Source organism: Ochotona curzoniae, unplaced genomic scaffold, assembly GCF_017591425.1.
Source record: "Ochotona curzoniae isolate NIBS_2020 unplaced genomic scaffold, NIBS_Ocur_1.0 contig_1014, whole genome shotgun sequence".
Lineage (NCBI taxonomy): Eukaryota > Metazoa > Chordata > Mammalia > Lagomorpha > Ochotonidae > Ochotona > Ochotona curzoniae.
In genome coordinates, this window is record NW_024464920.1 from 9244516 (window position 1) to 9258368 (window position 13853).

The 13853-nt window shown below is 37.4% G+C and overlaps 1 protein-coding gene across 2 annotated transcripts in view; it reads left to right on the forward strand.

Annotated features, from left to right (window-relative positions):
* CDK17 (cyclin dependent kinase 17) overlaps positions 1-10513 on the forward strand; it is an 83602-nt gene extending 73089 nt beyond the window's left edge. For both annotated transcript variants that reach the window (XM_040980461.1, XM_040980471.1), the window contains 6 exons: positions 1616-1713; positions 1978-2083; positions 3895-3937; positions 4924-5014; positions 6434-6511; positions 7041-10513. In XM_040980461.1, coding sequence (XP_040836395.1) covers positions 1616-1713; positions 1978-2083; positions 3895-3937; positions 4924-5014; positions 6434-6511; positions 7041-7078 — 454 coding nt within the window. In that variant the 3' untranslated portion in view covers positions 7079-10513. The remainder of the gene's footprint in view (positions 1-1615; positions 1714-1977; positions 2084-3894; positions 3938-4923; positions 5015-6433; positions 6512-7040) is intronic.
* Positions 10514-13853: the final 3340 nt, after the last annotated feature.

Sequence of the window (13853 nt, forward strand, 5' to 3'; positions counted from 1 at the left end):
AATACTCTGGGCTTTCACATCAGTCTATTCCTCTAATGCCTCTATTCAGTTGCTCTAATCGGGGTCTGTGCCCACCAGCCTTTAAACACAACTTTTCCTAAAATCCTTTCCTCAATATACAACAGCCTCCAGTGGCCACTGTAGTTTAATGTGCTATACCCTTTATGCAATAATAGGTTACATTACTGCTATTATTGCTTGGAAGAAAGAATCTAGTTTTCTGTAAGGTTTTTTTCATATATATTCAATTTTCAAAGATGAAAAAATATACGTTGGTGCTGGCAGCATCACTCAACAGGCTAATGCTCCACCTTCAAGCACCAGCATTCCATATAAGTGCCAGTTCATGTCCCAGCTATTCCACTTCCCATCTAGTTCCTTGCAAATGACCTGGAAAAGCAGTGTAGGAAGGCCCAAATACTTGGGACCCTGCCCCCATGTGGGAGACCCAGAAGAAGTTCCTAACTCTTGGCTTCAGATCCTCTTAGCTCTTCCCATTGAGGCCATTTGGGGAGTAAAACCAGTAAATGAATGTTCTTTCCCACTCTGTCTCTCATTCTTCCTGTAAATCTGTCTTTCGACATGAAAAATAAATCTTGGAAAAAATATACATAATAATTTTTTCCCGAATTCTGAGTGTACAGTACTGAAATACTGAATACTTTGACATTGTTGTACAGCCATCACCACTGTCCATCTGTAGAGCTTTATCTTGGCAGAATTGAAGCTATATACCTGTTAAGTGGTACACCATTATACTCCATTCGCCTGTTGTCCCTGAAAACAACTATTCTACTTTTTGTCTCCATGAATTACAGTTTTTCCTTTTGTGACTGGCATATTTTACTTAGCCTAACATCTTCAAGACTTACCCATGTTGTAATGTGTATTTTCTTTACTTCTTAAGTTTGAACAACACTCCATTGTATATGCCAGATTCTGTTTTTGCCATTCATCAATTGATAGGATTGCTTCCACCTTTTCACTGTTGTAAATAATGCTTCTCAGTTCTTTCAGGCATACTCCAAGGAGTAGAATTGCTAAATAATGTAGTATTGTACACTATACACATAGACCCTGCTCACCCTGTGCTATGCTCTACTTCTGTTCCTTACGTCAGAAAATCTTGTATCATTTGTTTCTCTATCCTCTCTACCTGCTATCTTGAGCTACTGTTTTGTGGATTATTGTTGTTTCACTGACAACTCTCTCTTAATTCTTTTGCTCTCTTTTCGTTATGAATGATTTTTCACTTGGTTTTCCTCCTTCCTGTCTTCAACCTTTTAGTCCATGGTCCACGCAATCGCTGATTTAAAGATTCAACAAGATAGTAGTTTGGATACTTAAACAGTTTCTCACACAGTGTAAGCACTCAGTCACTGTTAACTACATACAGAGCTGGGCCTATTAAGTGGGATAAATGAATATAATAGCAGTATGGAAGTTGAGACAATTTAAATGTTAAAGATTAGTTCTGAAAAAAAGTGTCTGCAGGAGATTTGCTGGCAGGCTTGTACAAAGTTGTCTGGAGAGGCAATCTTAAGGAAAAGGCTTTTGCATTTCACGACATATAAATTGATTGCTCATTTTTTCCCACCTGTGATATGTTTTAAAGGGGTGTTGGTTGCATTTTCTTTGAAATGGCCTCTGGAAGACCTCTGTTTCCAGGATCAACTGTGGAAGATGAACTGCACTTAATTTTCCGACTGTTAGGTAACAAAAGAAATTTTTTCCTATGATGTTGCACCTACCAAGATAAGACCATCTCTGAAAACATAAGAATGTGATAGAGACTAATAAATATGGCTATGACGTGTTAGAATTTCAGTTGTCTTAGTTATAAAGTGGATAAATCTAGGTAGTTTCTCTTCTTTTACTATTTCAATTTTGATTTCAGTTAGAATAAATCATGTAGTAAATGTGAATTGATCTCACAAATATAATTTGCATATATTTATAAAGTTGTTTTATATTTAGGAACTCCGTCTCAGGAAACTTGGCCAGGTGTTTCTTCAAATGATGAGTTCAAGAATTACAACTTTCCAAAATATAAACCACAGCCTCTAATTAACCATGCACCAAGGTATTTTTTTTCTTCTTAAAATCTTTTGAAGCATTAACCACCGTAAGGATTCAGGAAAAATGCACAATGCTTAATTATCTTATGGATCTTCTTCAAATTTCTTCCATCACATGTTAGATTGATGATTCAGTTATCTAAGCCTCCCCCTTAAAGTGCCAGCATCCACATGGATGCCGATTCATGTCCCAGCTGCTTCACTTCCCATCCAGCTCCCTGCTTGTGGCCTGGGATAGAGTTCTTGAATGTGTATAAGTAGCTCTTTTCATAAAGCAAACATTGCTTAGTATGTTTTTTTAGTATTACAAAGACTATAATGAAATTTGCTTTGCTTTCTAGAGAATTGTTCTATATTTAGTTAACCAGAAAATTCTGTAAGGAAAATCTTACTCTGATGCAAGTAAATATTTTGGTCGATGTTACTGATTTGTATTTGAAATATGTAAACTTTCTGTCCTCTGATATCAGCAGGTCAGTTGTAGTTTGTTCTCCGACATACCTTCAGATCAATTCAAGACTACTGTTTGAATTGGAGTCATTTTGTCTTGTGAAATCTGTCTCATTTTCACTATGATAGACTCACCCTTTTGACTGCACTTTAATCTCTTCCTATGAAGTATTTATGAATTAATGCTATTAATGTTACTACAGCAACCAATATTTTAGCTAGACTCTCTTAGGAATAATAAAATGTGCAGGGCTTTTCTGTGTATCTCTCCAAGGTAGCGTAATTCCTATTTTTATCATATTGCTTGCTCTTGGTGATAATTCAGTTGTAGAAGGTTGAAGCTCCATGGATCAAATTGGCAAAGATTTTACTTAGCAACCAGCTCATCTGAACAGTCTCTGAATTTATGTGAGATTGGCAAACTACAGAGGATTAAAGGAACCTGTAAAATGTCTAGGCCACAGCATACACAGGGCTACTTTTGAGAGCACACTCAACTCAAGAGAATATTCCTTTATTCATAATTGTATAGTGCAAGGTAGGACCTGTGTTTCCAAGAGATAATTCCATCAAAATAATGCCTAACCCAACTGTTCCATTTTGGTTCATTTCATCACTACAATTAACTATTTTTGTTAAGTATATATTTAGTTTTGTAGGTCTTACTAACAAAATTTTAATAAGTTGTAGTGATTATATATGCACATATATTTAATGTGTGTGTAGACACACGTAAAAAGTTAATGGAGCATCTATTTTTCTCTTGAACTATAGTGATACATTTTGGAGTTATTTTATCTATATTTCATCTATATTTTAATTTTTTTTGAGATGTATTTATTTTTATTTGAAAGGCAGGTTTACAGAGAGAAGGAAAAATAGAAGGATCTTCCATCTGTTGGTTCACTTCCCAAGTGGCCATTATGGCTGGAGTTGAGCTGATCTGAAGCCAGCTATGCAAAGTGAAAATGTTCTGGATGTTTGCCTTGGAGAGCACTGAAAATTGATGTAGTAAAGAAGCTTTATTTATAATAGAGTTACTTTGTCAACACAGAATGATTTTAAAACACTGTATGATTTCAGTGCATGTGCTGCCAAAGCGAGCTCAACACTATATAGTTTTAATTGGTTGTTGCATATTGAAAATTTCAATTGCAGCACAGTTATTTATGGGCTGTCCTTAAGCAAATGGTACAACAAATCTTTGAAGACCAAAGCAGAGTTGAGTTCATTTGTAGGCAACAAGAGTGACTATTTCAGGGCGCTTTCATTTAGCAAATTGAAACAGAGAGCAGTTTTATTTTGAAAGCTTCTACCAACTAAGATTAAAATAAGAAGAATAAATTGTGACTTTTGTTGTTTCTAGGCTGGACTCTGAAGGTATTGAGTTGATAACAAAATTTCTTCAGGTAAGTCACACCTTGTTTTATAACTGGTAAGTGGGGGTTGAGTTTCTTCAATAATTGGGGTCAAAAATTTCTTTAAGTATTCTATGACAGGCAAATAAGGTAACTATGGTAATATCTAGCATACTTAAGGCACATGCTTAAGTTAAATTGAAAACAAAACAAAACAGGATTTCTTAATGTGCCAGGATCTCTCCTTGGGACCTAAAATAGTAAGAGCTAGATCAAGCTGCTGGTAGAGAGCAACTGTGTCGCGGCAGTGTTCTCTGTGATTCACGTTCTCTTGTCCCCATACTTACTGCCCTAAAGGATGCCATACCTTCCAATGTCATTCATGTTTTACTTCAGATTGGAAAAAAACAAAGATGATATGGTGGTAGCAGCCTCATTCGTCGTCTTAGGTCCTAAAAGCAGACTTTCGTAGAAATCCCACTTCAGGTTTCATTGGCCAGAGCATTAGTTGAGAGAGAGGCTGGGGATTGGGGAGCAGGACTGGTATAATTAGTCCAAATTTAGAACAGTTGTAAATTCACAACCCATCTGCTGGAGTGGGAAGTGTGGACAGCTTCAACAAATCTAGGTTGCATCACAAGCAAGAGAACAAGAAAATTGGTATTACGTAGCTAAGAATGGCTTCCATAAGGTGTGAGGTATAGTCCCACCAGTCATTTGGAGTTCATGAAGAAAAGTTGTGTCAAAGGTCAAATATTGTAACATTTTATCACTTTCAAAAATAAAAGGATTCTAATTTTTTATTTCAGATTCAGCCTTATCTTGGAAATGTAGGCCTAAGATAAAATTAGTACTACATAATATCAGCTGTAACTCAAATTTAGTGTATGCATGTGTCTTGCTCTCCATTCATGCTTGAAAAATAGTTAAGTGATCTGAATTTTTAGCAAGTAGCTGTGTATGCAAAAATACCCTTAACCTGCCTTTATAGTAATTAGATAAAATAATTAATGAGGCAATTGTTTGCTTTTTCATAGTATGAATCCAAGAAAAGGGTTTCAGCAGAAGAGGCCATGAAACATGTATACTTCCGAAGTCTGGGACCAAGAATACATACTTTACCAGAAAGTAAGAGAAATCTTGGATTTTCCCTCATCCTTTGTTTTCATTTGTCTAGGATTAGGGATTGGGATAAAATGGGTCTTTAGCAAGAGGTTTGAGTCTTTAATGGAATTTAATCAGAATTTCAGAGGGGGGAAGGGTTTTTATTGGAAAGTGAGATTTAAAGAGAGAAGGAGAGACAGAGAGAAAAATCCTCCAACTGATTCATTCCCCAAGTGGCTGCAATGCTGGAGCTGAGCCAATTAAAGCCAGGAGCCACGAACTTCTTCCAGGTCTCCCACATAGGTATAGGGACCCAAGGGTCTGGGCTGTCCTCTGCTGCTTTCCCAGGCCACAAGCAGGGAGCTGGATGGAAAGTGGAGCAGCTGGGACACAAACCAGTGCCCATATGAGATCCCAGCACTTTCTAGGCAAGGATTTAGTCACTGTGTGATCCTGCTGGACACCATGCATAGTTATTTGATAAGCTACATTTTCCATGAACTCTTTTTGAAGGCTTAATGTTTGATTTTCCTGTTTGATTTCTTGTAACAGTTAACACATTGCCATTCCCGTAAACGAAGTGAATACCAAGAGATCGTCACTCTTGTTAAAATTAAGTTGGCACATGTAGTCTGTTGGCTGCCATTGTCCTTAGACTTAGTCAGGATTCAATTCAGAGTTGTTTAAAGTAGGTTTCTGTAAAGATTAGTGAAGCACAACTCTAAGATCTAAAGCTTAAGATTGTTTTCTTTATCTAAGTTTTTTTCCCCCTGGGGCTAGCTTGGCAGAGTGAGTTAAACACCATGCTTCGACAGTTGTATTCCATATATGCAACAATTTAGTCCTATCTGTTCTACTTCTGATACAACTAAGGTGGTTAGGAAAGCTGCAGAGGAAGGCTCAAGTACTCCTGCCACCCACATGGGAGACCTGAGGGATTCCAGGCTCCTGCCTTTAGCCTGGCCCAGCCATTGGGGAGTGAGCCATAGGATACAAGTGCTCTTTCCTTCTCTCTCTCTTTCTCTAACTGTGCCTTTTCAAATAAGTAAATCTTTCTGAAATAATAAAAAAGTATGTTTAATTCTTTATTTAGATAGCTGGATTGGACGTTGAGTAGCTGAGACTTGAACTGGCACCCAATATTGGCTCTTTGCTATTCCATAGCCCCCGGCACCCTAAACTACTTAAGATAAAAAGATCATTTTTCACTATTGTATTCATTCTGACTTCATTATCCCCAAGATAGAGATGAGTATACTGTCGATCATTAAACCATGGGCCTAAAGTAACCCGAATGTTACTCGTAATTTTTGTGCTTATTATTTTAAAACAGAGTAATAGGTAAGTGGGGAATTGGGTTAACGTTGGGTTAGTTGGGTTGTAGTTGTTTTAAATAATGTTAGACCTCATCTAATAACTTTTGCCCATAATTTTGCTTTTTAGGTGTGTCAATATTCAGTTTGAAAGAGATTCAGTTGCAAAAGGACCTGGGCTTTCGCAATTCTTCTTATCCAGAGACAGGTGTGTTTGTCATAAACCATTTCACATGTCGATCATGAATTCTTGCGTGGAACCAAGCTTTTGGTTTATAAATTGATCAGTAAAATTATTGATGTACAAATCAATGTACAGTGCATTCCACAAGTGTGTATGTTAGTATTGCACGTGCTCACTTTTCTGTAGGATGTGGGCAGCTCAGTAAATCTTCAGAGAGGAATCTGACTCGGTCATGTCAGGGCTCCTGCAAGCTGCAGATGGCACAGAGACCTTTGACGAGTCACCTGGCTTGATCACGGCCCGTGGCATCCGTGGTACCTGAGGCAGAAGACTTACCTTGTGCTTCCCTGGTCGCCAGGTTCATCACTTCGAAGCACAGAAGCTGTAGACTGACCCCATCAACAAAAGGGCCCTTTAAGAGAGTGCTGACCATTCTGACCGTGGAATGTTAGCTTTTGCTGGTGGGAACATTAGCTTCCTAGAGTCACCAAATAACTGTATGTGGGATAAACGTGAACCTTGAACTGCCTCATAAAATGACTTTATATTTTAGGACATGGGAAGAACAGAAGACAGAGCATGCTCTTTTAAATCTGATAACATGATTTCAAGCCCAGCCCCCAGCCTTTCTTACCAATCACGGACTCAAATCTGAAGGCAATTATTTTTTTGGTGAACTTGGAATCTCCATTTGTCTACACTGTCCTCTTCACAGTGGAGTCTTTTTATTTCAGACCTACAGATTGTTTTTATATTTGTTGTCACAGTGTGACAATGTTTTTGTACAGTCAGTTTTAAGGTCTTCTCTGCCATTAGAGCCAGTAGGTTACAGCTGTTGATGTAACTAGCTGCAATTTTTGTGCAGGACTGAGAAACACAGTGCATTATTTATTGCGGAATCATTGCTGCTAAATAACTACTGTCTGTTTAACACAATAATTGGATGCCTGAAGTTGCAGTGGCTTTATTACTTGTGAATGCATCTGTTTCTCCTTACAAATTGTTTTACTGCTGCGTTTTTTTGTTTGTTTTTAAATTAAACTGCAGTGTTTCCTGGAATGTAAATTAGCTTTGCTTAACAGTAAAATAAGTGAGCCATCTTGAACACTCTTAAGTTCATGCTATATACTTTCTCAGTGAATATTAATTAAGTAGCTAAGAGATTGATTAATACATTGTGTTTATGAAAACATGTGATGCAAAAGTTGATTCAAGAAAGCAAATATTTGATATTTTGGAGACCTCACATTAGACATTGAGAAATTAAAGCACCAAAATTGCTCATTTTTACCTATTCGTCATTTTAGAAATGTCTGTTGCATATTACTGGATATTTGTATACTAATATGCTTAATCTATTTTGCATTGTCCTTTTATTTAGTTAAAACTTAGCCATATAAGTCCATTCAAGCATAGAGGGTCTTGTTTTATTTGTTTTAACTGCATTGCTTTTTCAGTTAGAAGGAATGTCAGCTCATTGAGGAACAATTTCTTTCATATGGGGGCTATACTTCTGTAACATTCACTTGGAATCAGCTAAAAGCTGTAATATGTCTTTGAGCCATGATAAACTACAGTTGAAAGAAATGAGTGCTTTAAAGCATTGTAGGTATTGTCTGTTTACCAGAGATACTAAATATTAGTTTTAATAGAACATCATAAACACCTTGGTGTTGGAAACAGTGTTTTAAAAGCATTTGTGTTCACTTTTAAGGACTATTGTTTAGTGCATCTTATAAACTATAAATCTTACTTGGTATATTTTGAAATGGTCATGTATATTTTTGGCTTATATATCATGAAAATAGTCGTAACTTAATTTTTTTCCTGACATTCACTGTAAAACATTCAGGGGTCCTACCATTTCTGTTCAGGAAATCTTGTAGTTTATTGTTGTTATTTAACAGTATTAAATGAATTTTTGTATATTTCATTTTAACTTTATTTGTGCATAGTGATTGTGGCATGTTTGGGGGTGTTATTTTAATATTTCATGATACTGAAGTTTTAATTTTAAAAAAAAAGTTCTGGAAGAAACAGATACATGTTATAATGGAGAATATTGGACCACTACTGCTTTTCACATTTGTAAGTTGGTTTTATGTTAAACCCTGTAGCCTAACAAACTGCTGTTATTTCTAACTGACAGACGTGTATTAATATTGTACTACGAAGTTATAAACCTAATGTGGAAGTTCCTTCATTTTGTTTTGAAATTTATAATAACAAAATCATGTTGTTAAAATGTGGTTTTGTTGAGTCACAGTTCTTTCTTAGGGAAGAAAGCTTTGAATAATGGAATTGTTTTTTTGTTTGTTTTAATGGGTAATTCTTAAAACAGTGAAGTTTCGCTGTGGTGAAAGTGATGGATGTTTGTGTTTGTGCCCACCATTTGTTTAGTAGCCTCTGCTTTGATTTTACAGAATAGCACTCAGCTATAAAGTACCAAACTTAGGATTTCATTTTCCAAAACTATTTGTTGCAAACTTGGCATATGGTTATCTTGAGTTTGATTCTTGCATATAAAATATGAAGAAACCTATCCAGTTCTTCGGTAAAATTCTTTCTTAGGAGGTCCTGGGGTATTCTGTTAAGAAATATGGCAGGCAAACAAATGTATTTTGTTTAGTTTGATACATGAGCACCATTCAGATCCTGGAAACTATTCAGTGAAGAAAGTTGAAATTCAGAAATTTTGAACCTTTGAGTACTTAGGATTCCTCATAAGCCAGCCAGGTTAAGGTAAGAGAAGATATTTCTTTTGTTTTGAACGTGACATTCCAGGTGTTTGTAGAGCGGCTACCTTCTGTTGGGTCCTTTATCATCTGAGGGTCAAAAGATTGTTAACATGTTACGGTTATCTTTTAGACTCAGGAAAACTCATGTGGGTTTTTTCCTTTACTTTTTTTTTAAATTGTGTTTATATATGCAATAAAAAATGTCACCTGTTTGAAATTGTGGAATTCAGTTAGTTATATTATCAAAATTGCATGGTGATTACCACTATTCCAGAATTCTGTTTCGCTTCAAACTCATTAAGAAATAAATCCCCAATTACCTTTCTTTGCTGATCCCTGGTAATCTCTTACCTATTTCCCTACTGTATGGAATCTGTTTTTGATAGTTCATGCAAATGGAATCATATCATATTTGTCTTTCAATGCTTTGGTTTATCCATATTTTGCATATGTTTGAACTTCATTTCTTTTCATGGCTAAGTGGTAGATTATAAATATATGCATTTTGTTTATCCATGCATTGGTTGATGGACACTGGGTTTTTCCTCCTTTAGCTACTGCAAGTAATACTTACATGAACATTGGTGTGCAAAACTGTTGAGTTCCACTTTTAATTCTTTTAGGTATAAGGAATGGAATTGCAAAGTCATGTGATAATTTTAACTTTTTGAGGGCACAGTCAAACCATTTCCCACAGCAGCTATTTTAAATTTCCTTGAGCGTTCAGATTTCACCCTCACCAGCACTGCTTACTTGTCCTTTCCTATTACTGTGTTTTTTCGAACAGAAGTTAAGTTGTATCTCTTTGTAGTTTTGATTTACATTCACCTAATGGTCAGTAATGCTGAGCAAATTTTCATGTGTTCTATGTGCTTTCCCAGGCACATCGGCAGGGAAGTTTATTGGAAGTGGAACAACCAGAACTCAAACCAGTGCTTATTGTGGGATGCAGGTATTGTGGGTTGCAGCTTCATCCATTGCACCACAGTGTCAGTTCCTGCTTTGCACCTCCTAAAAGTTTCATAGTTTTAGCTTTGTTGACTTAGGGGGTTTAATAAGTTTGATTTAATTTTTTTTACATGTGATTAATTTTCTAGTACCATTTGCTGTAAAAATTTTACCTTTTCCCCATAGAATTATCTTGGCACCCTTGTCAAAAATCTGTTGATCATAAAATATGAGGATTTATTTCTATATTCTCAGTTCTGATCCATCAGTCTATGCCTCTATATATCTATCCATAAGGATAAACCAGCATTTTGAATGCTGTAGTAGCTTGCTTAATTGTTCTGGCTAGAATTTGCAGGGAAAAAAAAATTGACTAGAAATGGCAAAAATAGGTATTCTCTTCTTCATCCTGGTTTCAGAGGGAAATCTGCCAGTCTTGCAATATTGATTGTAGTTTTTGCTCGGGCATTTTCTTTTCTTTCAGCGATTTCCTGTATGTGTTTGAAAGGCAGAGGAATGGAAAGATCTTCCAGATACCAGTTTATTCAAATGGCTGTAAGAGCCAGAGCTGGACCAAGCAGAAGCTGGGCGCCTGCAGCTCGATCTGGATCTCCCATGTAAATGGCAGGAGCCCAAGTACTTGGGCTGTGTTTTGCTTCTTTCCTAGGAACACAGGCACGGGAACTGGATCAGAAAGAGAGAAACCAGGAGCCAGGATTTCTAACTGGGGCTACGTTCGGAGTTGTAGGCAGCAGAGCTTTTTTGTTTTGTTTTGTTTTTTAATGATTTATTTACTTATTATTGGAAAGACCGATTTGCAGAGAAGAGGCCAAGAGAGAAAATCTTCCATCCACTGATTGATCGCCCAAATGGCCACAATGGCCAGAACTGAGCCAATCTGAAGCCAGGAGCTTCTTCCAGGTTTCCTGTGCAAGTGCAGGGTTGCAAGGCCCTGGACCAACTTCTGCTGCTTTCCCAGGCCATAAACAGGGAACTGGATGGGAAGTGGAGTAGCTGGGACATGAACTGGCACACATATGGGATCCTGGTGCTTGAAAGTGGAAGATTAACTTGAACCACACATTGGCCCCATGTAAGCAGCAGTTTACAATGCGCGCCACACTGCCGGCCCCACCCGTAGTTTTTTCATATGTGGTTTTTATCATCATTGAAGTTGTCATGTATTCCTTGTTTATTGAGTGACTTCATTGCTTCTTGAAGTATTGACACAGGATTTATTCGGGAAACAATTTTACGTAAACATGAGATGATCTCGTTCTAAGAAAAGTTTTAGTGGAGTGTTTATATATGTTGTTGGGTCAAATTGGTTTATGATGTTGAATATTTCTATTTTTAAATTGATCTGTGGTTTTCCTACTGAAATTGGGATGTTGACAGCTGTCATCATAGAACCATCTCTGTCCTTCAGGTTCTGTCTTTGTGTTTTTGGGCTCTGTAGTTGGCTACCTGCATGTCATACTTGTTACGTCTTTTAATGGAATGGGCCCTTTTACAATGTATGTCTTTCATTCGCTATACTTTTTCTTAAACTCTATTAATTTTCTCTTACAAAAAGCCACTGCTTACTTTCTCTGGGTGATGCTTGTGTGGAATATCTTTTGCTGTTGTTTTATTTTTAACCTTTTGTGTCTATCTAAAGTAAGCCTCTTACAGATAATATATTCATGGGTAATATATTTTGATTATGCCAGTCTCTGTCTTAATTGGAGACTTTAAACTATGTAATCACTTGTTAGGAAAGACTGACTTTCCAAGTTAGCTGTCTGTTTTCTGTTCAACATGCTTTTTATTTAGTGCCTTATTGTGAAATTGATTCTTTTTAAAGTTTATCTCTTATTCCTTTCCTGTATGTATTTTCTGTGGTTTTCAAAATATTTATTTTGAATATAATTTTCCTGAATTTATTATTTCTAATGTCGGATCTTCCCATATGTAGGTGAGTCCCTCAGTTGCCACCATTCTCAGCTGTTTCCATCACTAACCCAGGAGAACAAACAAAAAACACTGAAGTCGCCGGTTTTCTGTAAGATGAAAGTACTAAGAATGTAACCAAATTACTGTTTATAAACATGCTTTGTTTAGAAAAGAACTGAAATTTTTAGCATAATTGAATTTTCTGTGGATGACCTCTCAAGTGGAAAATTTCAACTTACAGGTAAAACCAACATTTCTAAAAAGTTATTGCTTAAGAGGCTGTTGACCATTTGGTGTGGGTGCTGGGTGTGCATTGTACAGTTTTGCAAGGGAAACAGAACAAACTGTAGTAGGAATCGTGATGGCTGCTCCTGCTGTTTTCTTCCATCTTAGCCTTACTGCAGTAGTGGGATAGATTACAGAACAGAACATTAAAAAACAACTGGTGGCCCATCTGGATGGTGTGCTGCACTTTTCAGGAGGTCAGATAAGCTTGGCAGAGACCAATCAATAGTCTTGTGTGTTTACTGGGCTCCTTGTGACTAAGTCTGGATGCAGCCTTAGTGCTTGTGCGAGATCCATAGGTCTCAAGTCTTTGCTAGAACAGTGCTAGGAACAGTGCTAGAGAAATGCCACAAATTTGCTTTCTCCAGCTCCACTGATACAGATCCTCACTCTTCACCTCGGTTCCTCCCTTGGATGTGTGCAGCTGAGGCTGTCAGGTAATGAACACATTCATGGATGACCTGGTCTGATCGTGGCTCACACCACTCATCTGTGGATGATATCCACACACCAGTTTTCTGGATAATTACTTTTTGGGCCCAGTCTTGGTCATTTGTTTCTCTGTAGAATTTCTGGCCAGTCACTCCAGTGTTCCAGAAGCTCTCTTCTTTTTAAATTTCAGCTCTTGTTTAACTTCTGTATTACCAGTGATATAGGCTTGATTTTCATTCAACATCCTAGTTTGCTGAATTCTGGAATGCTTCCTCTCCCCCAAGTTGAGGTATCCTCTTCCTTCTGCTTGACCTTTTCTTGGTTTGATACTCTCATTCATTCTTTGGTGCTCAGTTATTTCTGCCACAAAGCCTTCCCTAACCAGTACCTCACCTTACGGGGTTATGTGCTGTGCTGTTTAGCTGCCTTGCTTTCCAGTGTCATCCTCATACTTTAATCTCATTCAATACTTATTCACATATTTCCCTCTCACTAAAACTCTGAGCTTTATAAAGGGTTTATGTGTTCCTCAGCTCTGTATCCCTGGTCCCAGGTACTTTTTTTTTTTTTTTGAAGATTTATTTATGTTCATTGCAAAGTCAGGTATAAAGACCGGAGGAGATACAGAGAGGAAGATCTTCCGTACACTGATTCACTCCCCAAGCCGCCACAATGGCTGAAGGGGAGCCAATCCGAAGCCAGGAGCCCGGAGTTTCTTCCGGGTCTTCCACGCAGGTGCAGGGTCCCAAGGCTTTGGCCATCCTTGACTGTTTTCCCAGGCTACAAGCAGGGAGCTGGATGGGCCGCTGGGATTAAAACTGGCACCCATATAGGATCCCAGTGCATTCAAGGCAAGAACTTTAACTGCTTTGCTATTGCGCTGGGCCCCCAGGTACATTTTTAAGAGAACATGTTTATCTGTTAAAGAAACCCAAATACAGAGGGTCTTGAGAAATAGTCTTGTTGGTTATATAATGCTAGCTTGCAACTATTTTCTCTGGATGGACAAAGGCAAACATAGCTGTCCA